Below are 27,986 nucleotides of genomic sequence, written 5' to 3' on the forward strand. Positions count from 1 at the left end.
AAACATGTGTGGTCAAAATTATGCCGGAGCAGTCCTACTAAACTGTTATTCCTAACAGTGCGCGTAGTTTCTTGACGCTGAATGTCACAATTTAATTACAAGTCGTTGTTTTGGGAATGGAGTTTTGGGCTAGTAAACGATACGTTTCGACGATTTCCTTTTCTTATCTCACTGATATTTATTTCATTTTATTTGACAATGGGAATTAATTACAACAGCGTTTCAGACTTGGCTTGTTGTCATACATGTGTAGGCAGCCAAATAATCACAGAAGCATAGAGACCCTGCACACGTTCACCCGCCGTGGTTGCTCAGTGGCTATGGTGTTGGGCTGCTGAGCACGAGGTCGCGGGATCGAATCCCGGCCACGGCGGCCGCATTTCGATGGGGGCGAAATGCGAAAACACCCGTGTGCTTAGATTTAGGTGCACGTTAAAGAACCCCAGGTGGTCAAAATTTTCGGAGTCCTCCACTACGGCGTGCCTCATAATCAGAAAGTGGTTTTGGCACGTAAAACCCCAAATAATATTATTATTACCCTGCAAACGTTCGTGAAACAGAAGGCCATGGCGACACGTCACGCAAAAAAAAACAAAAAAAAGAGATCCTTTCCTCGGTAATAATCATTTTTCTCAAGAAAAGGGAAAACACAGTGGCCTTGAAGGAAGGTTATGTTATTCCTGAAAAGCATATGTCCCGTGAGGCAGGAAAGCCAGCGTTGTCCGCAACTAGGGGTAGCAAAAATAAAAATAAAATGAGATTTTACGTGCCAAAACCACGATCTCATTATGAGGCACGCCGTAGTGGCAGACTCCAGAAATGTTGACCACCCGGGGTCCTTTAACGTGCACCTAAGCATACGGGTGTTTTCGCATTTCACCCCCATCGAAAATGCGGACGCCGTGGTCTGGATTCGATCCCGCGACCTCGTGCTCAGCAGCCCAACACCATAGCCACTAATCAACCACGGAGGGTGGGCACCAAAAATCAGTGTGACGTCATCAGCGTCTTGTATGACGTCAGCAGTAATACAGAAGGTAGTAAATGACACAACAACATTTATTAGTAGTAATCATGGGTAATTAAAGAGCAGGTGAACTAGAGTGAAGTAAAGTTAAAGTTAGAACAAGTTAGGGTAAGGGACTCAAGGTGGAGTAAAGTGCATGAAGGTCAAGCAGTGTGAGTGAAGGTGAATTGAAGTGGATTAAGATGAATTAGAGTGGATTAACGTCGTTGAAAGAGCAAGGTGGATTAAACTGTAGTAAGGTGAATTAAGGTTGGCACAAATTATAGCAAGGTGGATTAAGGTGGAAATATAGTTGAGGTAGGTGAATTAAGGTTGGTGCAATTTAGAGCAAGGTGCATTAAGGCAGACTTGCGAAGGACACGTGACAATGTGTCAGTATGACGGCAAGTATCATGAACGTAACCAAGCCATTAGAGAATTCATAATGCTTTCGCATTCGAATCACGTAAGGATACTTAAGTGACTGTCAGTTTTATTCCTACGGTTACCTTGGACATGTTGTTTCGCTATTTGAAAATCGCGGCGTAGTATACGCATACAACGTCTTTCATATTCGAGACCACGCCATCGGAGTCTCACGACGCCAGCATCGCTCGCAGCAAGGGAAACGGATCTCCGCACTCTCCGGCCGGGTCGTCGTAGTCGCCGTCTACGTAGAGCACGCACATGGGGTCGGTGCGGAGGTCGAGACCCTTCCAAACCTTGGCGTAGTGGCGCACATTCGTCGCTACCTTGTCCGCAGCTCGGTACCGGAACACGAGTCCGTGCTTCGCGTCTTGCGGCAGCTCGCCCACGGAGCACTCCCGGAAGCTGTCGTTGGCCTGCACGTTGCAGACCTGGCTGCGCGGCACCAGACCTGCGAACCTGCGAGACGAGTGACCGTTGAAAACGTTTTCACGGCGGAGCTGTTAGAACCGCGCTGGGTTTCTCTTGACGTTCGTAGCTTCACCGAACTGGGGGAGAGAGAGCGGAGTGGGATGAAAGCAGAGTATAAAAATAGCATAGCGATGCAGCGGGGGTGGGTGCAGCCTAGCGGGGGAGAAGGAGCGGCGCGCACGCGAGCGAGGAACGCGGCCGTGATGCGTGCCCTCTCCTTTGGCGCCCGAGGCAGGGGGGTCAGGCGAGGGATGAGGGGTGCTTCGATGTCCTCCTCGCCCACCGCTCCATAAGAGTGGAGATAACCGCGGCGTCTACTACGGCGTTAGCCACGCGAATCGCGGACGCCGTAGTAGACGCCTTTGGCGGACGCCGTAGAGACGCATTGCCGACGCTCGTATGCGTTTGGCACTAGTTTACTAGCCTTGCTCCAGCTCCGCTGGTCTCCGGTGTTTGCGATAGCAGAGCCACGCATACTTTTTTTCTGAATATTTAGTGGTGAGTACGAGGAAAATGCGTTCGCATTACGTCACACGTCTTTGAGAGTACCGGATCCACGATTTAAGCCTCGTACCCCTTGCTCTCCTTCGTTCTCTCCTTGCATAAGCTGGATCGGTGCGCTGCCAACCAATAGTCTATGAGTTAGTACGTGAAGAACTAGGACGCTATAGATATGCACGAAGTGCAGCTTATCAAGTGTGTCAACTTCATGCGTGTCTTTAAGTGTCCTAGTTCTTCACGCTTTCGTCCATAGTATTACCCTCCGCGGTAGCTTAGTAGCTATACAGCGTTGCACTGTTCAGTTGCACTGTTCAGTTCGAGGTTTCCAGCATGATCCCAGCCGCGGCACCCGCATTTCGAAAAGGCGAAACGCGCATACGTTCGAGTCATCATTAGATGAGTTAAGCCGTCGTTGTTCTTTAATTTGTCCACCGGAAGGTTCCACCATGTCGCAGTACCAACCGCGGCTTACAACGAATTACCGCTCTTCTGGGCTCGCGCTTCTCGAACCTTAGGTGGGTTCCCGCGACTCCGACGGTCCTCTCGAACACCTCCACGGCCGCCGACACGGCCCAGCAGACGGAGTACGCGGACGCCTCGGACTCGCGAAGCTTGCGGTAGAGCGTGTCCAGGCCGGCCTCCTCCAGGTCGGCGCAGCGGCGGTCGCCCGCTTCCAGGAAGTAGTAGTCGACCAGGTCGCCGGGCGGCGCGGGCACGGCGGACGCCGACAGGGCCAGGATGAGCGGGACGCGGTTCAGCTGGGCCAGGTCGCGCAGCTGCCGCAGGAGGGCCTCGAGCGCGGCGTCGTTTCCGGGCCGCCCGCACAGCGGCGACTCCAGGCCGCGCCAGTCGAGGTGGACTCCGGAGAAGCCGTGCTCCAGCGCCCACTCGAGAAGGTTTGCCGCGAAGTACCTGAGAGAGAAAGAGAGAGAGAGAGATGAAGAGGTGCCGGTTGGCAGTGCGTGACACTCACTCTACGTTAACATTAACTAACATTAACATTACATTAACTGGAGTGACTGACAGTGGAGAACGCGAGGTCTGTGGCACGGAAGAAAACGTCGACCACCTGCTGCTGTGCCACTGTCCACGATACACCCTTGAGAGAAAAGAACTTGCGAAATCTTTTCAAAAACTGGACAATCGGCCGCTTTCTGTGCAGGTGCTGCTGGAGCACCGCCCCCATCGCCCGTCGGCCTATAAAGCGGTGAAGGCACTTTTGTGCTTCTTAAGGACGACGGGATTGTGCGACCATCTGTGACTATTAATGCTATTACTATAAGGCCACACACGTCAGCGAACTCACCGCAATTTCCTTCTTTCCTTCCCTCCTCTCTCTCCCTGTTATCCTTGTTTTCCCCCTTTCCCATTCCGCCGGTGTAGGGTAGCCAACCGGACGTTATTCTGGTTAACCTCCCTGCCTTCTACTTATCTCTTTCCTTCCTTCCTTCCTTCCTTCCTTCCTTCCTTCCTTCCTTCCTTCCTTCGTTCCTTCCTCCTTTTTAATCACTTTAGCATTCTTAGGGTACGTCACTCAATTTACGGGGTCTATTTATCTGTCTGTCTGTCTCTAACCGCTTTCCCCAACTGCCTGTGTCACTCGGTGGTCCATAGTGGAATGCGTAGCGCGTCAGGCTGCTGTGCAAAGCGGACGTGTTTCGGAACCAACCGTCTGACTTACTTGGATCACTGTGTACGTGCTATATGCGCTGTTCTTCAACGAACCCCTCTCAAAGCGACAAGGTTCACTGTAGATGCGGGACTGGGTGTCGGTACCGCTGTTCAGTGAAACTCTTTGACGCCGATTTGGAACACTGGTCAGTGGGTCTTATGTTCGACGAAACAATTTGATGCCAATTCGGGGAACTATGTATGTTCCACTGGGAATGCGCCGCTCTACGATGCCGAAAAAGATTCCTTAAGTTTGTCCGACGCTCGGCGGAAGCGAAACCACGGCACTAGAGTCCCTCAAGGAGAGCAACACGACGCCTTAGCCGGCTACGCCACAAGTTCACTTGGTGTGTGTGTGTGAGAAAACATTTATTGGAATGAGGTCCGGAGGTTCGACTTCTCAAGTCAAGGCGGGCCGCTCCCACGTTGGCACTGTCAGGCCAAGCCTTTCAGCGACATCATGGGCCCTCTGGACGGCCCTTAGTTGGTCCTGAAACAATGGGCTTTGAATCCTTTTCTCCCACTGTGTCCATTCTTCAACGAGGCTGGGGAGAATCGCGGGGCACCCCGCCAGCATATGTCTGATTCCAATGATGCCATTACAATCGTTGCAGTCCATCTTAATCTCCCTCTCTGGATATATTTTATTAATGGTGCACGGTGTGGGATATGTGTGCGCCGCTTTTCAACGAACGTTTTCTGCGCCAACGCTTTAACGAGCTGCGCCATGAATTCGCCGGGTACGTGCCGATCTTCAATGAACCTGTCGCCAACTCGGGTCATGTGTCACTAGGTGTGCGGCAAGCGAGGGAACGATTCTCGGCGTTCGCACGCACCGGAGCATGCCGCGCTTCTAGTCTCGGAGGCCACGCCCGAACTTCTCGGCCGCGCCAATAGATGGCGCGGAGTGTTCTCAGAAAGGAAAGCGCGAAAGGGGCGCCCCGCTGCAGTGCACGCCTCGTAATTCGTTTCGACGGTGATTACACGTTGCGTCGATCGCTGCACTGATTCAATGCTAAACACATTACCGTCGACAGTCATCGTGATATAGGTTCTACCGAATTATTTACAAAGTATATACAGTAGTAATAGAAACAGATAATATTTGGCAAGTTGGTGGAAGCTCTTTGACAAGCAGCAGCGCAAACCAGACACGGATGAAGAAATGAGGATCACGACACAAACACTGACTCTCGAATAAATGTTTCTTTTTTAAAAAAAGGCGCGAATATATAAACAAACGAAACCTGCTGCGTTAAAAAGCCGCGCATACGCAGCACAAACCAGCTGGGTGCAACAAAAGTAATGCCGTGTAAAATAATCATGTGCATCCAAAATCAAACAAAAAGACCACGAAACACACAAAAATAGCATTTTCTACGAGGGGCGCCGAGTACAGTCTAACCTGGAAATAAATATATAGTAGGCAAAATTTATTCTACAGTCAACGCCCGTTTCTTCATCTGTTAATTCGGCTTCTCGCTTAATTCGAACGCACCAGAACGTACGGTCCCGGCGAGAAACTATCAATCACCATGGAAGGAGAACGCGTTCATTTCGAACTCGAAAACATATCGCTTCGGTTAATTCGAACCACACCGACGCCCCCTCTTGCGCACAGCGCTTACTAAATGCTTGAAGACAAGAAATTCAGCAGAGTGTGCTACTGCTTCCTGGCCTAGAGTTTCCTACAAAATTACTAGAGGGAACTCTGGCGCTAGTGTCTACGTGAGCTACAATGGGAGAGGTTGTCCCAGCATGGGAATTATGGGAAGTACATGGATTTGCCTAAACTTCCTCCTTTTTGGCTTCAAACGGATTTGTGACTTTGTAAACACGTCATTTTAACAGTTTATTGCGCAATAAATAATTAAACAAACATCATTACAATTGCCCGACGGCAGGATTCGAACACAGGGACCCTAGTACAGAAGCCTGATATTGAAACCATTAAGCCACGGATGCATGTATCGACAAGCGAATGAAACGCACTTATGAACTTATCGCGGGCATGCCAGTGCTTTGAGACGCTTGGCGCGTTTCGATTTGGGCACATAGACAAGCTCAATTGTCGCCATTAATAGCAATTGTACGCGTTCCCGGCGTCTTCTGCACTTCGAAGAATATAGATTGCGCTGAAATATACGGCAATAAGATTTATATAGCGTAATATACAAAGCCACAAGAACGTCTGAATCCATAAGCACGAAGATCAGACAAATCCATGTACTTCCCATCATTCCCATGGTAGGACAACGACTGCAGCGCCAGAGTTCCCTCTAGTAATTTTGTAGGAAACTCTATGCTTCCTGGGACGTGAAGCTGTTCTATTTAACTTTTTTTTTATCTTTTAGTGGGCGACGCTCCTTCCGCGATTAAAGCCCTTTGTGGCCGCTTGTTCTGTCTCGCGCTGAGACGGCTTTTAACCGCATCGGCGCTTTTCGCCTTAGGCTTGGTGAGTCGCCCCTTCAAGACCAAGAAACAAGAAGACATGAAGGCCTACTTGAAGCAACAGAGAGAGAAAAAAAGAAGGTTTGAATTCATTCATTTTGCTGCCGTTTGTTAATGCGACGTTTCGGACGATTCGGCCAAATTTCCTGGTCTGTAGTTATACATCACCTGACGTTCCCCGCCGAGCGGCGCATGGCTGTGAACTCGCCGCGGCCTCTGACGGACACCAGGAGGGACGTCTTGTTGGCGGAACTGAAAGCAACCGTCGATCTGAGTTGCTCGATGAGGATGACGTCACGAGCCGTCGGCAACACCCTCGCGGTCCAGCCGTCCAATTTTACCGGACCGTAGATGACGTATCGGCAGAGGTGGAACGGCACGGACGCCACCCCGAACCTGAATCCACGATTGCAGGGGCATAGCGCGACGGTTCTAATTACTGTCCTAACTTCGTAAAACAATGCGACATCAACACACGTTTGGCGCAGGTAAATTCACGAAGTGGAAACGGCTTCACCGTTTCTCGTCGAAAAGGAACGCAGTCCGTTTGTGAAGATGGCGCACTTGTCGTCTGCACTCGATCGTCTGCTAGGCTGCTAAACGGCCCGAGGTGAATGAATGAAACCACGTTTATTCCACATTAAAAAGCGCCGATGACGCTGCGGTGGAAAGGGAGGAGTTTTATTGCAAAAGGGGACGGGTGAGGCTGCCTCGTTTTATTAACGAACGTCCTGGAGGCAGCTGAGTGGGGGCCGCATGACGCTTGTGGCTGTCGCGGAGCCGATCGCCGAGCGGTGGTGCCACCGGGTCCTGGAGGACCAATAGCAGTACTCGCAAAAGCTCGGTGGCATGGTCCGGAGACGTGGTATCCGGGCGAGCCCAAGTCCGGAGAGAAGACGGCCAGGGTCCCCGCTGTAAAAGACATGTTTTTTGCCGCAATTGAACACTCACAAAAGGAAGACACACAAAGACAACACAGGCGGTTGTCTTTGTCTTTATGTGTCTTCCTTTTGTGAGTGTTCAATTGCGGCAAAAAACATGTCTTTTAGCAAGCACCAACTAGGCCATCAAGCAGTTCTGTCCCCGCTGTATGGTGGCCAGGGCAAGAAGCCTCCGTGGGATGTAGAGGGGGCACTCCCAACACAGGTGGTTGAAGTCAGCGCGACATTTGCACGTGGAACAGAACCCACTTACGGGTGGTGGTGTGCCACCCCTGTGGAAACGGTTCAGCGAGTGAGGAGTAAGGAGGGTGCCTGTCTGAATTCTCTGACGCAAGACTGACTCCCGCCGTGTGAATACCTTCGGGTTAGCAGCATACCAGACGACCGATCATGCTGAAGCGAGTGTCGAAACGTCGAGACGTTTTGTGCCCACGTGACCACCTTCTGTGTCGTGACGTCACGACACATAACCGTCAAGAGAAAACGAAACAATTTCGTGGAGAAGCTATAGGAAGTTATTTAGGGTGCTTCGAGGCTTGCCAATGTGTGTGTGTGTGTGTTTTTTTTTTCCTGGGAGCTTCACTTGTCGCAATATATGTAAAGTCGAATATGTCATGCCAGCCTGTAGCAGGACAATTAGGGCCTCTCTCAAAGATATTCACATGTTCATGCCGTACTACGTCAGCAGCTGCTCTGGCTCTATTTTTGCAAATTTACTGATCTTATCACCCCGTTTGACCGATCTGCCAACAGACAGCCGGAACGTTTGCTTTTCCTTGACATATGTTCTACAACTCTATTAGCCTACTGCATGCTTACCTTTGCTACGGTTTCTGTCCGCCCTGCCCAACTCTATCTCAACCAGAATATAATGCGTTTATCCGACAGCAGTAGCAAGTATATGAAATTTTTATCAAGGTATAAGGGGAAACCTTGGCAGGTCATCTGTTTACTTGAGGGATGTGACGGGGCTTTAACATTCCTAAACTGCAGAGTGGATTATCACATAAGATGTCTTTTGTTTTCTAACAATGGATGGTTTTAACGCGTCATCCTTTCAAGCGCGAAAAAGAGCGCGTGGTACAGAATTCCCGCAAGTTCTAAAATATGTGTCGGTATCTTTTGAAGGAGTCGATAAAGAACGACAGTATCTGAATGATTGCGCCGCTGAGCGCAGAGTCGTGGATTCGGCCCCGACATCGGCGGCCACATATCGAAGAGGGCGAAATGAAAAAAAAAAATTAAAAAACCTCCGTGCACTTAGATTTAGGTGTTTCGAGCTGTCTCTCCGCTCGTGTCTCAATCATATACCACAGGCTCCTCGGGACCTTGTCAAGGAGATTGAATTGACAAAATCCTGTACTTGTACTAGTACTAGTTGTAATCTACTCACTGATCTTGTGCAAGTTGTCGATTATTTAGCCCTCGCGCCGAGATCTGCTATTCTGCTGGTCAGCTTTGGTTAGAGCCCGTGACCAACGGCGTCGGTCCCGGATTCGCATTCCGAACCAAGGCGAATTTTTTTCATCAACAAGGAAGCTTGCTTTCTCAGAAACCCGTACGGGTTTCTTTTACATAGCTTCGTGCTACACTCGGGTGGATGGCTTTTTTTTTTTTACCTTTCGTGGCGCTTCCTCCACCTTGCCTGCCGGCTTCCGCTGAGCCGATTTGTCATGCTTATATGAAGTGCACGTTAGGCAACTACAGGTGGTCAAAATTAATCCGGATTTCCCCACTATACGGTGTGCCTCATAATAATATCGCGGTTTCGGCACGTCAACCCCCAGATTTCCCTTTTCTTTTCTTTTTCTCTGAATCAGGGGGGGTTGGTGCTGAGTCATGGTTAACTCACGGCTGAATCGCAAAATTGTGTCTCACCCATTCGTGTCGCCTCCTGTAGTGCGGTTCAGCCAACGATTTCATCATTGCGCCAGAAAGAAGCGTTACGTTTACTCAGACGAATGAATTACACACCCGTACGTAACTTCGGTGTTTTCGGACCTCCACTTGCTGCGCGTGAATATTTTACAACGTGCGACGAGTGTGTACACACCTCGAAGCAGGGGATGTGCGAATAGCAATTTTTTGAGACCAAATCGAACGCAAATCGCACTGTGCCACAAGCGAGTCGAGTACCGAGTGTCTTTCGAATAGTTTTCGAGTAGTTGACACTTGTTTGCGCCATTATTATAAAGCGGAGTTCACAAAGTATTCGCAAGGTTCTCAAGTTTCTGTCATTACGTCGCATGTTATGATGAAGAATGGTTTATTAAGAGCATAAATGGAAGACACATTTGCAAATATCCAAGACTCTTCGGTGGGTGAAAACGATGACTGTTTCGTCTAAATAGTCTGGTTTTCCTGAGTGTCGTAGCGTGGTGCTACCACTTCTCGTGTTTTACGGGAAGAAGTTTACAGGCTTTCTGCCCCCTTTTATGTTCGACCGCGCACAGTTGACATCTTGAAACACTCGAAAACTATTTTTAAGATATCGAGTTTACGAGCATAGTGACCCTTCCATTCGTAAACTCATCCAAACGGGACTATTCGATTTGCCATTCGAAGAAGTTTCGAGTATTTGTGCACCCCGTACTTGCAAGTCTTACAATTTCGAAAAACATGTGCGTCCAGCATTCCCATTGGGAAACACACGCCCCGAAGGCATGGAGGACGCGAAAGTATCATCATCATCATCATCATCATCAGCAGCAGCAGCAGCAGCAGCAGCAGCAGCAGCAGCAGCAGCAGCAGCAGCCTGGTTACGCCAACAGCAAGGCAAATGCCTCTCCCATACTTCTCCAACTACCCCGGTCATTTACTAATTGTGGCCATGTTGTCCCTGCAAACTTCTTAATCTCATCCGCCCACCTAACTTTCTGCCGCCCTCTGCTACGCTTCCCTTCCCTTGGAATCCATTCTGTAACTCTTAATGACCAACGGTTACCTTCCCTCCTCATTACGTGTCCTGCCCATGCCCATTTCCTTTTCTTGATTTCAACTAAGATATCATTAACTCGCGTTTCTTGCATCACCCAATCTGCTCTTTTCTTATCCCTTAACGTTACAGCCATCATTCTTCTTTCCATAGCAAAAGTATGGGTGGCCGCAAATGGAGCTAAGCCTCGCGGTTCACGCCCGTGTGTACCTTACCAGGTCTTGCCTCCCTGGAGCCAGCTGACGCGGCTCTTGTTGTAGTAGCAGAACACCTGCAGCGCAGCCTTCGAGCCCGGCGAAAGCCCACCGCCGCCCCTGCCAACGGTGGGCCCGGGGCCGGCGTACTGCTTGGCGAGGTCGAAGGTCAGGTTGCCGGGCTCGTCCGCCAGGAGGCACTGGCGCGGCATCCGCACGGCCACCTGCTCGGGCGCCACGTAGCGGTCCCGGAAGGGCAGCGCCCCGGGCCAGCCCTTGCCGGGGTCGCCGAGGTGGGCGCTCTTCTCGACACGCATCCGGTGCACGGCGAGCAGCCCCACCGGGACGCCGACGATCCCGACCGCCGCCATGCACAGCACCCAGACGACGAAGAAGTCGCTGTGGACGGGCGGCACCAATTGCTGGACTTCGCTCTCGAAGAGGTCCGTAAGCGAGCCTGGCATCTTGTATTGTCTTGTCTTGTCTTGTCTTGTGTCCCAGACAGTGGCGCATACCCACTACGGGGGATTGGCCAAGAAGCAGGCGGTTTTTCGTGTGCTTAGTAGTAAAGCCAAACTAGATTTAAATTGTGGAGCGTGAGACTAGAACTGTAATTTAGACGTATGGTGAAAAAATTGAGAAGAATTTTTATAAAATAAGTTAACGTAAATAAATGAAACAAGAGAAAATATTGATAATTTTAGAAAGTCAGCAAGGTACTCTTTTTGTATCTATAATAAAATTGTAAATTGCAAGAAAAGCATCCCTGGGGCTTGATCCCAGTGAGGCCGCACCAAAAGAAAGCCTGGCATCTTCTCGATGACGATGACCCTTCCAAGCATGGCGTGAGCCCACTGTTGGGGATCGGCCGAGAACCGGAGGGTATTATCATAAGGGATGTATAAATAAAGCTACGAAAGAAGCCGATTATAAATAAATGTGTGGATATGCATTCCAGATTCACCCGAAATGCGCGAAGCACTTATAGCGGCAGCAAAGTATTAGACAACTGCAGCAAGCAAGGCTCGTAAATTTAACGGCCGTATAAACTGAACTGAACGTTCGCTCGCTTATTAAATCAGCATGCACGGTGTCGCGCGCGCACAGGCCATCAAACGTGGTCAGACCTCACTCGAAGAGCCGCGTCAGCGGGGAGCGAAATCTTCGCGTTGCCACTACTATAGCTTAACTGCGTCTCCGAAACTCGACGTCAACGTTCTCCGACCACCCCTGCGCGCGGGATGACAGCGCGCATGACGCCACCGCCGCCATCTTTACTCGCCCTTAGCTTTTGCACTGGCCGCAGATCACGAACAACACATCGCGAGCGGGTCAGCTTGTTAGCTTAACGGGTCGCCTATGCGCTCAGCCGAGCGGGCAGCCAAGGTAGGGACCGTAACCGCAAGCAGCCACGGCCGGGATAGAGCAGGAGACGTGCGCTCTCCTCCCGTAGCGCACGCGTGATCGCGCTGCGTCCAACGCTGGGCGCCCGAAAACGCGGCGCGCATCAAGTCACGGTCCTTCCCCGCTCACCCTCGCAAGCTTTGCCGTGCACCCACTGCATATGGCGGTCGGGACGCCATCTTATCGCGCTCGCTTTATTACGGGACATCATGGCGACGGCGCGAAAGAATTAACTTGAATGACCATATGATTGTTATTCGAATGAAACCGCCAGCACGGAGAAGCGAGTGAGTGAGTTAGAACTTTATTTAGGTCCTGAGGGGAAATCAATCAGGCGGCTCCACCCAGGTCGGAGCCGGTAGTCAGAGTCCTTCGGCGACCGCCCGGGCCCTCTGGGCAGCCTTGAGCTGAGCGATGAGCTCTGTGCTTCTGAGCGCTGAGTCCCAGGAAGACTGGTCGGGAAAGTCCGTGCTCGCGTTGGCAGGGCACAGCCAGAGCATGGGTTCGATGTTGTTGTATTCGTGGCCGCAGTGTGGGCATTCAGTAGAAAGGTCTGGATTAATCCTGCTTAGTGTTGTTTGTGTGATGTCTGTCCTAGTCTGCAACTGCCTGTAAGTGACGGCCTGTGCTTTTTTGAGCTTTGGGTGAGGAGGAGGAAAAATTCTTCGGGCTAACCTATGATTTGAAGTGATTTTGTGGTATGATACGAGCGGGTCCTTGTTGTCTATAGGTCCCTCCAGGCTGGTTTGAAGCGAGAGGGCGTACCGCAGACGCGGAATGTGAGCTCTCGCGCCAGTTGGTGTGCCCGCTCGTTCGGATTACAGTCAGGAGGTCCGGAAATGTTGCCCATGTGGGGCGGGAACCATGTGATGTGTGGGGACGTGAGGTTGTCATCGTTGTCATCAGAGAAGATATGTAACACTCAGACGTAATCGGTACCCGAGGGCAGGTTAGCATGCGAAGATCAGACAATTCACTTCCATGTCGAGATAATAAACGGCCACCTCTCTCTGACATCTGCGGCGCCCCTCCTTTCGATATATGTGCAAGCTGAACCTGAAAATGCAAAGGTTGTATGCGCTTAGTACCTAATTATGCTGTGCTAAGTACAATACTCTATCTCTGAACTCCCATAACTTGCCTTACTCTTGCATAAATGTCAAATGGTTTGCATTACTATATAGGACACTCTTCTTTTATAATGTCACGTAACTTGCAATGGTGGAGGAGTTACTATTACGCAACAGTTGTGTAAGTACGAAATTGCATTTTTTTTTCACAAGAACGGGAGACGACGTTGCGTCCCGCCAACTGACGTCCGTGATTGAAACAGAACTGAAGATATACCGCTAACTCTATCTGAAAAGCTGCAATATAGTCCGGCACACATTGTCGGGCGAGTTGGTGTGGCTTGTACTTCATGAGTCAGCGCCCCAAAAATATTAGTAATAATAATAAAGAGGGACGAAATGTGGACGACGACAACACAGAGCATTGTGCTGTCACCGCTTGTGTCTTTCCTATTTATTATTATTTTGTTTTCTTTATTTGCGCTGAGATCTGTGATGTACAACCTATACGCACTATAGCCTCTGACAACGTATACATCTCCCCACCTTGGCGTGGGCCAATCACGATACGCCAGTGTCGGGTTAAAAATAAAAAGCAAAATAAAGCGAACAGACTATGAAGAAGCCGTTTCTCCCCGCGTAGACCGGCTCGGCGCCTCACACAAAGTACTATAGCCTGTGCAAATCTTCCCAAAACGAGCTTACTGTGTTGTGCTGGTCGCGAGCCCATCCTCGGCTTGGTCGCCTCGGAGGCCGGCAAAAAACTGCGAATCGCTCGGCTGTTCAACGTCTAAGTCGGACCCCGCCGACAGCGGTGGTGTGGCAGCGTTGGGCGGCATCGGTTGCGGTGTCGTCGATTTCTGACGTCACCGCGGTCAGCGAGCACACGGTCGGCGACCAGGACGGGTCGAGCAAGGAGGACGTGTAGGAACCGAGGCGCACATCTACCACGTGTATAAGACGTTGGCTGCTGACTCGATCTTTAATTCAGAGGACTGGACCGCGCGAAACTGCCCCCGAAAAGAAGAAGACGATGATGGTGAGTATATCTACAAGCGATATGGCAAACGATACGCGTTGAATACGAAAGTATATTTTCGTCGAAATTCCACCCTTATTAGACATAAACCACGGGTCCTCCAAAGGCGGGGTCAGACGCCAGAATAAAAGCACGTCCGATAATTTCGAAGAGAGTCGTGGCGCATGCGCGGTGTCCTGGTCTATATGCAGCGCATATAACTTAATGGAGAGCTTCGGTTCTGGCGGGACCGCTCGTTTTACATGGTTAATGTGCAGGTGCCTCAATTCGATTTGATTGACAAAACACATCAAAGTGCTCATACCCATGGCTGATCCAGAAGGGGAGGGAGGGGGGGAGGAGGCCCTGACCTTTCCCTCTAGACATGAACAATACCCCCTCCGCCACGATGTCTTACCCTCGCCTGCGCCAACTGGATCGTTACATATAAAGCCTCGTTATAACGAATTCGTTAGGGACAGGAAACGAACCCCGTTATAACCGGTACTTCGCTAAAAGCGGAAACGCTCTAAAGCAGCCATATCAATTCTGGAGGTACGCTGCGACTGCTCACGAGCTCGTAAAACGTTACGAGGCACGAAACCATGCCTCGTATACTTGCGATGTGACAATAATTGCGATGTGGCCGTAGAAAGCGCAGAAATAAAGGAATACGTTTTTTTTTGCTCACTGCTACAGACTTTAACTGCCAGCAGCGTCCACTGCCCAATACAGGCAGTGAGCGCAACAAGCACTTGGCATATGTAGGAGCGCCCACGAAAGACCTTAGCTTTGTTGGAAAAATACCCTCCCGCCTGACCCGACCAAGATTAAATTTCGCTAAAGACCCCGCAAGTTTTGGCGCATATTTCTTTTTGAATAGCTTCTTGTCTTTCCTGTGCGCATCATTGTTACCATGATCTCTCTTGGTACAGGTGGCATTTGGCAAGAGTCATGTTCCCTTTCAGTTCACGCATGCTCCGGAGTGGTGTACAAGGAAAAGGAAAGGCTCACCATCACTGCTCCAGCCGAGCGGCCTCACTGGAATTTCCCGTTTCGCCGCTCTGCACCAAGCTGTGTTCGGCGCCAGCCCTATTTCAAATAAGTTCGGTCGAAAATTCACGCCGTGGATTCGGGAACAGTTCGAGTAAAGCGACTTTGTTATATCGAGAATACGCTCCACGTCTAAGACGAGGATAAACCCTCCTAAGGCCCCTCTCCCTTCCCCACCCGTCTATGGTATTCCGGATCCGCCTCCGGTAGTAACGTAAAATAAGAGATCCCAAAGTAAAAACAGGAAGCGCCGCCTTCTACATACATATATTATTAAGCATAAGATAATGCGATCCTGTCGATTAATATAAAGGTTATCGAAATAAACCAGGAAAGTAGTGAGCAATCAGTTCTTGTACAAGGATATCGCGAAAATGTAAATGGAAAGACGAGTGACAGATATAGAAAAGAAAATAATGTATATCGGAGGCGCACGAATATTCGAAATTTTGAATCCTCATCGAATAGTTCCTGCTATCCGATTGGGCTTCAGTTCGAGAATTCACTATTCAAAGTAGTCAAATACTCGTTTCTTTCGAATATATAAAGCATAAAAAAACATTGTATTGGAATCTCGAGGAAGAGGGAAGGATGGTTTTGAGGCCCCTTCTTTTGTGAATCTGGTGCGGGATATTTGCGGTTGTTTCCGGGCGCAGCTAGGCAACAGTTTCTGGGCCAATAAGGCAGGGAACAGATAACCTATTCTCTTGCATAAATGTCCACGAATTCTATAAGAATCGTTTCGCGTTTTGGGAAGCCCTTATACAGATTCGTTCCGATTCGTTATTTCGATTGATTCATTGCGTTCGCCACCCTTGAAGAAAAGGAAAGAAAAGAAAAAAATGTGGAGTGATATAGTGTAACGCTTATCTGACACACATCGGCGAACAAAACACCTTCGAGAGCGGACACGGCGAAAGGAGGTGCGTTTATTCGTACTCGCTGAAAACAAAAGAGAGGTGATTGTGAGTTTGCGTGGCACCAACTGCTTTATTTTTATTTAATTTTTCGAGCCTGCAACACTTGGGAAAACGTGGTGGCACATCGCGTACCGAACGCGATATAAACGCAACTAAACGCAAGAAATAAATAAAAATAATAATGTAAGCGGTGATTTAGTGGTAAATGTGAGCGATAAAACGTTAGCATCATACGTCGCACACCTTCGAGGTCCCGGATCCACGATTAAAACCGCGTTCACAACATTGCAAGTTGTTGTCCTGTAGCTCACTCGACAAAATGCCGCCGCGGAATGATCTAAGAATGGCACTACTTTTGGAAAATTGACGAGTTTTATCTGGAAGGATGGATGTTATGAGCGTCCCCTTTGGAACGGGGTGGTGGGTTGCGCCACCAAGCTCTTGCTATTATACTGCCTATTGTCCCACCTAGATTAAAAAAGGAAAAGAAAAAGAAAAAAATGGCTGTGGCTTAGGTAAGGTTAAGCCCAGGATGCGAAGCATACTAGCCTTTATTTTAGTTGTTGAACCACTGTTTAGCCTGGTGAACTGCTGTTGCTTGGCTATATTTGGTTCGGCTAGACGAAGAAACAACTCATGCATTACTTCTTCGCCTTCAAGAGTGGAACGCGACAGCGTTCCCGTCGACCCGCCAAGGGGTGTAAGACAATGGGCTACAGGGCAGCGACTACGCGCCCCGCATTGGACGCGGTGAGCGTCGAGCAAAGCAGCGTTCGGCGCGGCAACGAAATGTGCGCCTGAGCAAGAGACGCACGCCTTAGAAACAGCGCGTTTCTAAGGCAACACCGCATTCACTAGAGGCGCTTTTGTACCGCTTTGAAGCGTTGTACTCGTGGCTCAGTGGTAGCGTCTCCGTCCCACACTCCGGAGACCCTGGTTCGATTCCCACCCAGCCCGTCTTGCAAGAGTTGAGCCAAAGCCACTTCTCCTCTGTCGTGACGTCACGGTGTCACGTGATTTCATGGTCACCGCCGCGCCTGAGGAGCTGGGTTGAGCCCTCGTAATATGCTTCGCATAAAACGTACAATGAATTCCCATAACCAGTTTTTCTGGCCTCCTATTGTGTACTTTGTTTTTGCACGTCTCCGTTTTTTGTCGTTTCCCTACTTCCACCAATCATCCAACCGCCTCTTTTGTGGACATGTTTACTTTACCTCTGCTCTCGTTGAACCCGAAGGCTTCAAGGAGTCCAGTGATGCCTAAATCGACTTCTGGGCAGATATCTTTACATTCTAATAAACCATGCTCCATCGTTTCCGTAGATTTACCGCAGCAAGCACATGCTTCTTCTTCGTTCTTACATCTCGCTTTATAGGTGCCTGTTCTAAGGCATCCTGATCTCGCTTCGAAAAGTAATTAGCTTTCCTTTGAGTTATCATAAATTGTTCCTTTCCTCATTTCGTTTTTTCCTGTTAAGCAGTTACTCATGGCAGGTTTCTTTTCCATTGCCGCCACCCCCGAGATTATTTCAGCCTCTCAGACTTTCTCTGCTCGACGTTCTTTGTTGCGGCGTTGCTCACGCTACAAATCACCTACTTGCTGATAAGCTTCCTAGCTACTTTCCTCCACTGTGAATCAATGTTCTTTCTGTACAAATACCTCAACGCTCTCCCAGCCCATTTACTTTCTTCCCTATTCCTCAGTCCTTGTTCATAATCAATTTTACTGTGAGCTTCCCTCACTTCAAAACTTGTCCAGTCCATATCAGCCCGCACAGCTTCATTCGTAGTCTTCCCGTAAGCGCCCATTGCGAGGCGTCCCACTGACCGTTGGTTGCCATCGGGTCCTGATTGTACCCGTGATTTCAAGCAAACAGCCGCATTTCCAAAAGTAATTCCTGGAACCATAACACCCTCCCTCATACCCCGGAGCAGCTCGTACCTATTGTATCGCCATAGCGCTCTGTGCTTCACTGTGTCCGCATTTCGCTTCCCCTTTATCTCTGTTGGCTCGGCACCTCCGTCTGTCGGGCGCCCTTTTACTCGCCGACGGCAGCGAAGGGTGGTGATGGTATATGCAACGTCACCACTCCCCCGGTTGGGTGGCGGGAGATTTGAATTTCGAAAAAGGTATTCGGACCCTTCAGATGCAATTTTCTCGTAAACTAAGTGTTTTCTTGGCCCGAAACAAGCATTGTGAGGTTTCTTGAATGGTATTTAAAGAGTAGTGCCTGCCTTTAGTGTCCCTTTAAGGTCGGGGCAATGCGGGGATCAAAGCTGGAACCCGGACTGCTCGGTGGGTTGCGGGTTCGCCGAAGTCTCCGCGGGCCGCATACCTCTGGTCGCGACCCTGCGAAGAACCGCTCTCCCCAAAAACGCCGGGGTCACGAGCTCTCGTAAAAAATTGCTGAGATGGCAACGGACGCTGGACTTAACGAAAGCGAGGCTGGTGATGCAACTGCATGGTCGCCTGATCTGCGGTACCGAGTCCATCCCCACTGAACTTTCCACCCTGAACCCTTCCAAAACCTTCCCTTGAATATGACCCTTCCGGCTATCCTTTCCCCTTGGGCTATTGTACGGTGTTGTAGCCAGAGGAATATATATGATGCCAACTGCAATTTTTTGGGCGAGGCAAAAAGAATTCGCTAAAATTCTTATTTCTTTTTCCTTTTTATGATCACATAATTATTACTGCAACATTTAGATACTATAGCCTCTATATATGTAATGGTTGGCATTTTATTTCACAAGTACAAATTGCTAATCTTATTTCACCTTATATTCCCTAAAGAAATGATGAACTATAATCAACGTACGTTCACCGTCTTTTCATCTGATTCGTGGCCGATACCGCCATTTCACTAAGGAGCAACAACACCACCTCATCTCTCGAATACGCATTGTGATATCACCTAAGTACGTGAAACGTGTCGCAACCAAAAATGCACTTTTCGCGTGTGCGGAAGAAACAATCGGAATTAACCTTCGTTCAAAAGGCGCGGGGGTGAGAATTCCATCAATTACCTCCTCTGCTACTGTATATAACTCATCTGCTACGATGACGAATGCTTTCTGCTCTTGATCACGTTAGGCCAGCAGAATTCAAGAACATTGTCATTGACAAAGATATAATTGGGTCGTTGGATCGCCAAATGAATGTAAAAAACTATGCAGTCTGTGCACATCCATGATAAAAGCATAGCGAGTGCGCTGGCAGTTATTTTGCTTCAAGGAGAGCGGGCATAGCGCCGTACGTCTTGCTAGTGTCATAACAAAAAGTCAACATGGCCGCTGTGTCAGGCCCCGGAAGGCGTGGGCGGGGTGCGGCTTTGGGTGGAAACTGAAAACAACGTCGGGACTGCTCGCAGGTTCACAAGGTCAGCGTGACAGCGCCGTACCGCGACCTCTACTTCGAAGAAGGCTCGCCTGACGCCACCGCTTTGTCGTGTCAACTCGGCGGCTTGCTACGATCACGGGTAATATGATGAGACATCGCCGCCTCGGAAATGGCCCTAGCCGACGACGAATGCCCGCGAGCCGACGGCATTCGAGTCCGAAAACTGCGGAGAAAACTGCAGGACCTTCGTGAGAGAGCCGTCGCGTCCGGTCTGTCCGACGACGATGTCTCGGCCGTCGTGGCCGAGGAGGTGGCGGCGGCGAACGAGTCCGCCGCGAACGTTTCGCCGTCGGTCAGCGGCGGCCTGCTGCTCAAATGGGCCTTCATCGTGGCCACCCTGGCGTACGTCTGCTTCAACCGGGGCCTTCCGGACCTGGCCAACGACCGGTGTCTCGTCTACCCCGGGGGCCTGTACCTGGAGTTCACGCGGCCCGTGCTGCCGTGCGACTTCTGCCGCTCGCCGACCCAGGTGACGGAGTTGACCGAGATGAGCAAAGAGGAGTTCCTGCGCGTCGGCTACGCCGACAAGCCGATCGTGCTCAGGGGCGGCGCGGCGCACTGGAGGGCGATGCAGACGTTCAGCTACGAGTTCCTCCGCGACGTCTACCGAAATACGAGCGGCGCCTTCGAAGATAGCCGCCGCTACTGCCAGTTCTTGAAGTCCGCCACCGACTTCGAGGATCTGGAGGACTTCTTCTCCATGCCGGACTCGCGTGTTCACATGTCGAGGCCGGAGGAAGAGCCGTGGTACGTGGGATGGTAAGTTCGAGCGAAGTTTTTAAACAGCGATGGTTTTTATGAATGACAAGGTCCAGAAGTCGCCCCGAGGCGCTGTCGAATTTAGGTTTCGAGAAACTTAATTCTCATCATGTTCATTTCCTTGCCGTTCCCATCTCATTTATCTTTCTCTCTCTAACATCTCCAAGTTGTATTGAGCACATTCCTTCGAAGGAAAACTCGCATCCATAGCCAGACACAGGGGCATTGCAGTGTAATGATGTCATTATTTTAAGTGTCGGGCCCGGATATTCTGGCGACTCATCTTCGGTTACTGTTCTTGGTGTCCTGCAATCGCTCTGACATGATTCACTTTCTTTCAGGAGCAACTGTGACCAGAGGGTCGTCGCAACCCTGAGGAAGCACTACACTAGACCCGACTTCTTTCCCGAAGATTCTGAAGCTAGCGTCATCGACTGGATATTTATTGGATATGCGGGAAATGGAATCAAGACACATGTAAGACTGCATATTTCTTTCATGTTGAGAAAGTATAGGGCGTGAAACTACCAGTATGTGCACACTTTGTGGCAGCGTCTCTGGTAACACGTTCTTGAAGTGGGAAACGTCAGTATTTTCGCATGGCTACGTCAGTGCAATTTCTTTCTTTTCTTTGGGTCAATATCACTGTACGTACCTGGCAGCTCTCCTGAATGTTTTCCACTTTGGGCTAATTATACGATATTATTAATGTTGTGTTCTGCTTGCAAAAACGTGTTCATCACTATCTGAACTTACTGTCGGAAGTCCTCCAGTTTTGAAAAGATACCAGATGTGACATTTGCTTCATGCAAGTTGATACAGGCAAGTTCCTGAAGCAGGCGAAATTGGCAACAACAAACTTGGCTAGAAAAGTCACTGTGATCTAAAAACAGTGTGTTGCAATCTCCTTCTCTGCTGTTGCAAGCTTGCTGCTGCTTGTGTACCGTGGGTAAAGGTTATCGTTAATGTTCGTATGCATTGCACAAAAGGCCTGTGCACAGATGACAAGTTTTAAATGTGTGCTGTAACCGCTTCCGTTCGTTGTGCGGTGTTAGTAGAATAGCTACGAATTTTAGAGTTTGCAGGTCACATGGTATGAGCATGTGTTTTCTATAGCTGTTATTGATTGAGCTTTTGCTAAGAGCAACTTCTACAGACTTGTTCCAAAGCAAAGACAGCAGGCTAGCTTGCAGATTTAGATTTTATCTCATTCCAAACTCCTGTGGCCGGATTTACAAAGGCAGTTTATGAACAACCCAGCTCTGGCTGTGGAATGTTGCTACTGAGTACAAGGACGTTGGTTTGAATCCTGGCCACAATGGTGGTGCCTACCAGTGGGGGCAGCATGCAGAACACTTCTGTACTTGTAGATTTATGTGCATATTAAAATAACCCCAGAAGGTTGAAATCAATCCAGAGTACCCAACTAAGTCATCTCTCATTGCTTTGGAACATTAAGACCCATAAATTTTATTCATTTTTTTTTAGCTAGGAACACACTTTGTTACGAGAAAAAGGTTTTGAAAATCGACATATTCTCAAAACTAAAAACTTTTGCAAGATCATCCTGCGTACGTTATTCTTGCTGCTGTGAATAGGAACGCCGTGAAACTGAACAGATGCAAACTGTTACACCTCTTTTTTTTTAGCAAGGTTGCATATGTAAAGGAAGCTTTGGTATGTAATGTTTGACATCCATTTAGGCTCTTGATCAAAGTGATCCTTATACTCTGCTCTTATTTCTGTAACGTAAAGCAAATATGGCTGCTCCAAACAGACTATTGCAATATTTATAGTAGCTAAGCCAGCATTCTGGAAACTATAGTTTCACCGATCCGCAGTTTCTGAAAACCTAGTTAGCAAATGCGAATATGCCGGACATGAGGAGCACAAGTGGCATGCACACAGCTGCTGTACCCGTGTATCCGTACGTCGTTTGGGTTCTCACATGTCCTCTCTATTTGCGTTACACAAACTCGGCATTGAAAAACAATACACCAGCTCGCCTGTGGATGAATTTTTTTTGCCTATCATTGCTGCAAGCGTTCCTTTTTTTCGTACAGTTTGTCCTGCCAGCATTTACTACCACTCTTTGACAAAGTGTGAGAACGACTGCTGTGAGCATAGAAGCGACTGAAAACCAAGAGTGCGTTGGCTTGCTGGTTTCAGCTTACCGGCAAGCAATCTTTTCCATTTATATTGCGTGCCAACCTGTCTTACATACTTTTATGGCTAACAAGACCGGGCTGGCGGTAATAACAGTGGAACCTGTTATACCGTTGTCAGTAAATGAAATTTAGTCATTGTGAGCACACGTCCTTCTTCTCCTGTGCACAAGTTCTTAGCTGTCTCTCGGGGCATGTAGTTTTCTTTCACTGTGCATCAAAATGTAGCAAAGGCCACAAGCTAGGACTAGCAAGTAGTCTATACAGGGGACTGGGCATTAAACACAGAAACCTGTCATTCGTTTGTAACTGTAGGAAGCATTCATGAAGGTTGACTCCTTTTTAAACATGTATTTTCATGCAAACAATATCAAAAATGTGTGCAGTTGATCTTACACCATGCCTAGCAGGTGAGCTCAGTGTGTTCCTAACGTGGAAAAATGGTTTGCCTTGAGCTGCAAGTCACTTGTGGATTGGCGGGAATGTCACCTGTGTTCTTGAGTGCTGTGAAGCTGCTTTTTGCATGCATATCACTTATAATGTTCTCTGAGTTTTCACCGAATCTGATTTGGGTGGCTGTTGTATTTGTTTCTGTACAGCTACGAAACTCTATGCCATTCACATGTATCTTGAGTTTCTTTTTCTGACACAGGCTTTAGCAGCAAGGTCCTGTAGATTGCTTCGACCCTTCGTGGCTGCATAATGGCTTGGTGTGTTCGTGTGCGTGTGTGTATGCGTGCGTGTGCGCGCATCATGTTTGATCACTGTCCTCTTGAGCACCAAAGCCAAGCACTTGGCTATGCAAATCACATGGCTATGCCTTGCACCTCTAGCTAACCAGTCTGCATCTTTCTTTAAAATGACTGTGGCCTAATCTCTCTTGTCTGCCTTGTGCTGGGTCTTTCTATTCCAGCTGGATTACGTCCTCCGCCCGTCATGGCAAGCTCAGATCCGGGGAGCAAAGACCTGGACCCTGCTGCCACCACCAGAGTGCGAGTCGGTGTGCGTGCCTTCGCTAAAGGTCACCATCAGGCCCGGTGACATTATAATGCTGAATACCAACCGCTGGTACCACAGCACACTGGTCGAGCCGGGCAACATCAGTATCACTATTGGATCAGAGTACGACTGAGGCTCGCATGATGCTTGATGCCTCTGCCACAAGGGTGCAAGGAGTTGCCGCAGCCTCCTGTCATTTTTTATGCCAACCCAGTCACATCAAAACCGGGGGTTACTGAGAGGCTCGAACTTTCCCAGCAGTTAGTTGGTCACAGCTTATGGGGCATAGTTAGGGTCACATCAACTCTCCCTCGTGACACGTGTGAAAACTGTGAGTGAGGCGTAGGGTAGCAGCAGTGGCCAGCTAAATTTGTCTACGCTCTAGCAAAAACAGGTATGGCGCTGCTGCGGTGGACCACTGGCTCCCCATGCATTGTGTAAGTGACTGGGCAGACAGTGTAAAAATATAGTGGACTATGGAAATGACATTAACTGCTCAATGCCTTAACGTTTAACGTTTAAACGTTTAATGCCATTTGCATGGTGCCACATAGACATACGTAACAACATTAAATATTAATGCTAGTGCATTCTCACTACTGATTTGGCCTTGAATCCGTACACTCGCTCCCAACGTTAGCAGTGATGGCTGCACTCAGAAAAATACATTTCTGAAGTAACCTGAAATATCTAACGTAAGATACGTCTAGCAATAATGTATTCAGTGGCATTTATTGAACTTCTGCTTGCTAAACACACTCATTAAAAAATAATTTCACGATTGGCAAACAAACTTACTGCATTCGCTGCAGCTATCATCATCACAATGTATAATGTAATTAAAAATGTGGCCGTAGCAGCTTTAGATATAATAGCATTAGGACGCTTTAAAACCTTAGACTCTTGATGGGCATTGACCTCACCCCTGTGGCATGAGCATTAGGCTGGTCAATGCCAACCACTGGTAAAACGTCACGGTGGATAAGCCACGACATCGATAGTATCGCCACCGGATCAGAGTGCTGCTGAGGCTCGCCTAATACTTTACGTTGGCTTGCACAGCAAGCACGCAGCAGCGGCTCTGTTGTGGCAGCTAGAGAGGTTACCTTGCCAAGACGGGAACTTCGCAAGTCAACTATGAATAGTTTTGCTTGCACCGCATTATTGGAAATGCATATGTGTGGCCTACTGCTTTGCATGAGTACGAGTGCATTGCCTTAATTCTATTAGCAAAGTATGCCATCTCACATATAATCCAACGAACACTTGTATTGTACCATGGAGTATGAAAAAAAGAACAGGAACTGCTACACTGCAACATTTTTTACCATAGGTAGTGCACCTCGGCTTACAGCCAAGTGTACTTTCATTACCACTCCCTTTTCTCTGCACTACTGTGAAGGTAGAATGCCAGAATCTTTATAAACTGTCTTTGAGCTTAGTATGCATGCCCCAGTTAATTTGGCACAAGGTGTCACTGCTGCGTGCTGCTTGAAGATAAAGTATATAAAGGGACAGTAAAGGCAAACATTGCATCTATATGCACTGGTTAGATTTGTTCTGTGCTATGAGATGGCTTAGCTACAGAGAAAATTGTGACTGAAAGAGACCGCACAGCTCTTCCACAAATTTAGTTGCCCTATGACGAATGGAGTGGCTTATGCAGGAAGCCTACAGTGTGTCAGAAATCTCGGTAGCCAGGGGCGCTAACAGCGGCAAAAGTTATGAACGCTATAGACAGTCTCTTCGCTACGCTGCAGTAACTTATACCTCTGCCCGCGAAGATGACTGTGCCGTGCTGTGAAGTGTACACGTACGCATTACACAGAAACATTGTGCTGTGCAGCACTCATCATATTTACCATACCACCACCATTCTTCCTCTTCACATCCTGTCTCTGTTATTCCCCAATCCACTTTCCCTACGTGGTGTAGCAGGCTAGAGGCATTTCACTCAGGCCGACCTTTCCACCTTTCTGCCATTAAATATTATCTCTCTCGGAAGCCATGCTTTACCAGGTGCTGCGGCCAGCCTTGAGTCAAAGGTCCCTACGTGGAGGGTGCCAGTACGAGAGTTTTATTCTTGGTAAAGGTTATGCTTTGGTAACCTTGGAGTAGTACTAATACATCACCTTATCTTGACTTTATGTTTGCCTTTATTGTCCAGACAGATGCCTTCCGCACTATGAGCCGTGTTGCTTTCAAATGCAAGTCCCAAGTCTTTCACACATGTTTGTAGTAAAGACAATGCTATTTTTGTATCATAAACATGCAGCATGCCAAAATAGTTTTCTAGAAGGTCATACAGCATTGTTTCGCTGTACACGTCAACTGTTTAATGTAGAACATTCATGCATTCAATGTTTCGACGAAAAGTGTGAGCTTGTTTGTCGTAGATCTTGTAGTGTGGTGCGAGGTAGAGATAAGCCAGTAGGTATTGCAAGGTATGCAGTGCTACCACAAAAATGAGCTTTTTTTATCTGGTGATGTTTAGCATGGACAGATGCTTTCACTTTTGTAGCGGCCGCAAATTACAGTGACGAGAGTTACGCCAGATTTTGGTGGCCTTGACATGGAGATGAACTTCTTATAATGCCGTCGGAATAGTCTTTACTCAGTGTCATTTGATGATAGGGCGTTTTCCCAGTTAATGAAAGTCCTTGACCGGTGGTCAGCTCATCTTACTGTCGAGTTTCATTTACAGTTCTTGTGCTTCCTGCGCACATGTTCCAATGCAATAAGTCACCGGTTACACCAGGCATTATGCCCGAAATTGTCGGGTTTTGGCAATAACACAGTATAAAACTGTTTTGTCATTTCTGTGTGAATTGTTGTGCAGTCGAACCTTGCTATAACGAATTCGTACTCAACGTGAAAATACATTCATTGTAGCTCATATTTATGGTATCCATTACAGGCTAATGTCAGCGAGGAAAATTTTAGATTTACTTTGTTATATGCAATAATTTGTTACATCTGTGTTTGTTATATCGAGGTTTGACTGTGTTAGTATTTTTATATCTAGTCCTTTTGTACCAAAGTATCGCATGTTCAAGGGTCGTGCAAGAGCCAGTTACCTGGCATTTAACAGGTTCGCTTTTCCGCTGTTATATTATATCTTTGAAGCAGTGTATTTTTGAAGGCTCATAATATTGTGTGAATGCTACAAGGTTTTACGCATGTGTACGTTAACGCATTTATAAAGTTGTCTTTCCGTCACCACTTGACAAAGCTTGCCTTGGCTGCAAGGTTCACCCAAATGTGCGACAGCCTTTTATGCCACTTTCTAGATTTCAGGTTTCAAGTCGGCAAACTATGACCTGTGATGCTTTGCGGTCATTGTTATTTGCGCATTCTGGCGTGATGGCATTTTATCATTTGTGTGCTAACTACATGCTACATTGATGCATTCACTATGTTACTATATTGCCAAAATGTTGGGTACCTTGCTATGCGTGCGCTACGCTCCACATGTAGCGGTGTTGAGTAAGTTGTAGCTGTTTGTTGTTGTACCCAGGCTGATTTAGCGTGCTTTCAATATACATTGTTGTAAACGGAGTTCGTTAGCATAACCGGCAATTGTCAGATGTGGTATTGTTGCGAGTGGAACTGCCCTCTGTACAGTTTTTTAACACTCCAGTTCGCTTCTCTCACGCCTAATATAGCATCCTGAAAGATTGCATCAATGCAGACATGCCACTTTGTTAACTTTGCATTGTACGAAGTAAGAAAGAAAAAGCTAATATAAAACTCAGGAATAGACAGTATGCAAGTGTGAATAGAAGCCCGAGGTTTGACCTCACTTTTCTACGGCAGCTGTGTTGTTATACTTATTTCCCGTTTCTGCCCCTTTCCCTGAAACACGTGTCACAGTTCTGTCTCCGAGGCTCTTCGTTTTCCTGCTATTCACCATCGTTAGCGTTTACTAGAACATTAATACAGAAATTAAAAAACAGGGACTTGCCCAAGGGGGAGGCGGAGCCGAGAAAGAAAAATTCTCATCAATCCATACATCAAGACACAGCTCTACACGATACAGGCAAATGAAGGAAATCAGACAGGACAATGCAACATGTGCTAGTACGCAACATAATTATACTGAACAACCAGTGTTAACACTGTTGACATTTATACTTAGTGTGACCAACTGTCGCACAAAGCCAAGACAGCGCACTCAGCACTGTGCCAAGAGTGTCGTCGCTTGTAGACGTGTGCAGCGCTATTAATGGGAGATCTAGAGAATGTATAGTATCTCAAAGTGATTTCTTAACAATAATAATACCATGCCCCCATTTTCTCTGTTGTTTTCCGGTACCAACCATTGCCGTCCTTACTGTCGAGGATGATGTCACCTTCTTATGCACCATCAGCTTAGGAGAGACATTGGTTTGTGTTGTACCTTGCCAGTCATTCCAAGTGGCATTGTCCTCCAACACTTATACTGCAGTCGCGTCGCCCTCTACTGAAAGAAGGATCATTGACCATTAATGTGTCGCTACAATATAAACATGCTTGCCTGTTCTGCATTGGGAAACTGGCGGCGGCAGTCATTCCTTGCGATGACGGAAGATAGTCACATGAGCCATGACGGTGCGTTTCAGAG

The 27,986-nt window shown here is 48.3% G+C and overlaps 2 protein-coding genes across 2 annotated transcripts; one reads left to right on the forward strand and one right to left on the reverse strand.

Annotated features, from left to right (window-relative positions):
- Positions 1–1,041: 1,041 nt before the first annotated feature.
- LOC135912874 (uncharacterized) lies at positions 1,042–11,079 on the reverse strand. The gene is made up of 4 exons (XM_065445448.1): positions 10,618–11,079; positions 6,695–6,922; positions 2,915–3,316; positions 1,042–1,891 (listed from the first exon to the last, which is right to left on the reverse strand). Exons 1-4 carry the CDS (start codon positions 11,058–11,060, stop codon positions 1,603–1,605), a joined length of 1,362 nt encoding a protein of 453 aa, XP_065301520.1. The 5' UTR covers positions 11,061–11,079; the 3' UTR covers positions 1,042–1,602.
- An 8,206-nt stretch (positions 11,080–19,285) lies between these two features.
- Positions 19,286–26,424, forward strand: LOC135912912 (uncharacterized). The gene is made up of 3 exons (XM_065445518.1): positions 19,286–20,219; positions 20,561–20,696; positions 23,298–26,424. Exons 1-3 carry the CDS (start codon positions 19,570–19,572, stop codon positions 23,514–23,516), a joined length of 1,005 nt encoding a protein of 334 aa, XP_065301590.1. The 5' UTR covers positions 19,286–19,569; the 3' UTR covers positions 23,517–26,424.
- Positions 26,425–27,986: the final 1,562 nt, after the last annotated feature.

This window comes from Dermacentor albipictus, chromosome 8 (genome assembly GCF_038994185.2).
Source record: "Dermacentor albipictus isolate Rhodes 1998 colony chromosome 8, USDA_Dalb.pri_finalv2, whole genome shotgun sequence".
NCBI classification, from domain to species: Eukaryota; Metazoa; Arthropoda; class Arachnida; order Ixodida; family Ixodidae; genus Dermacentor; species Dermacentor albipictus.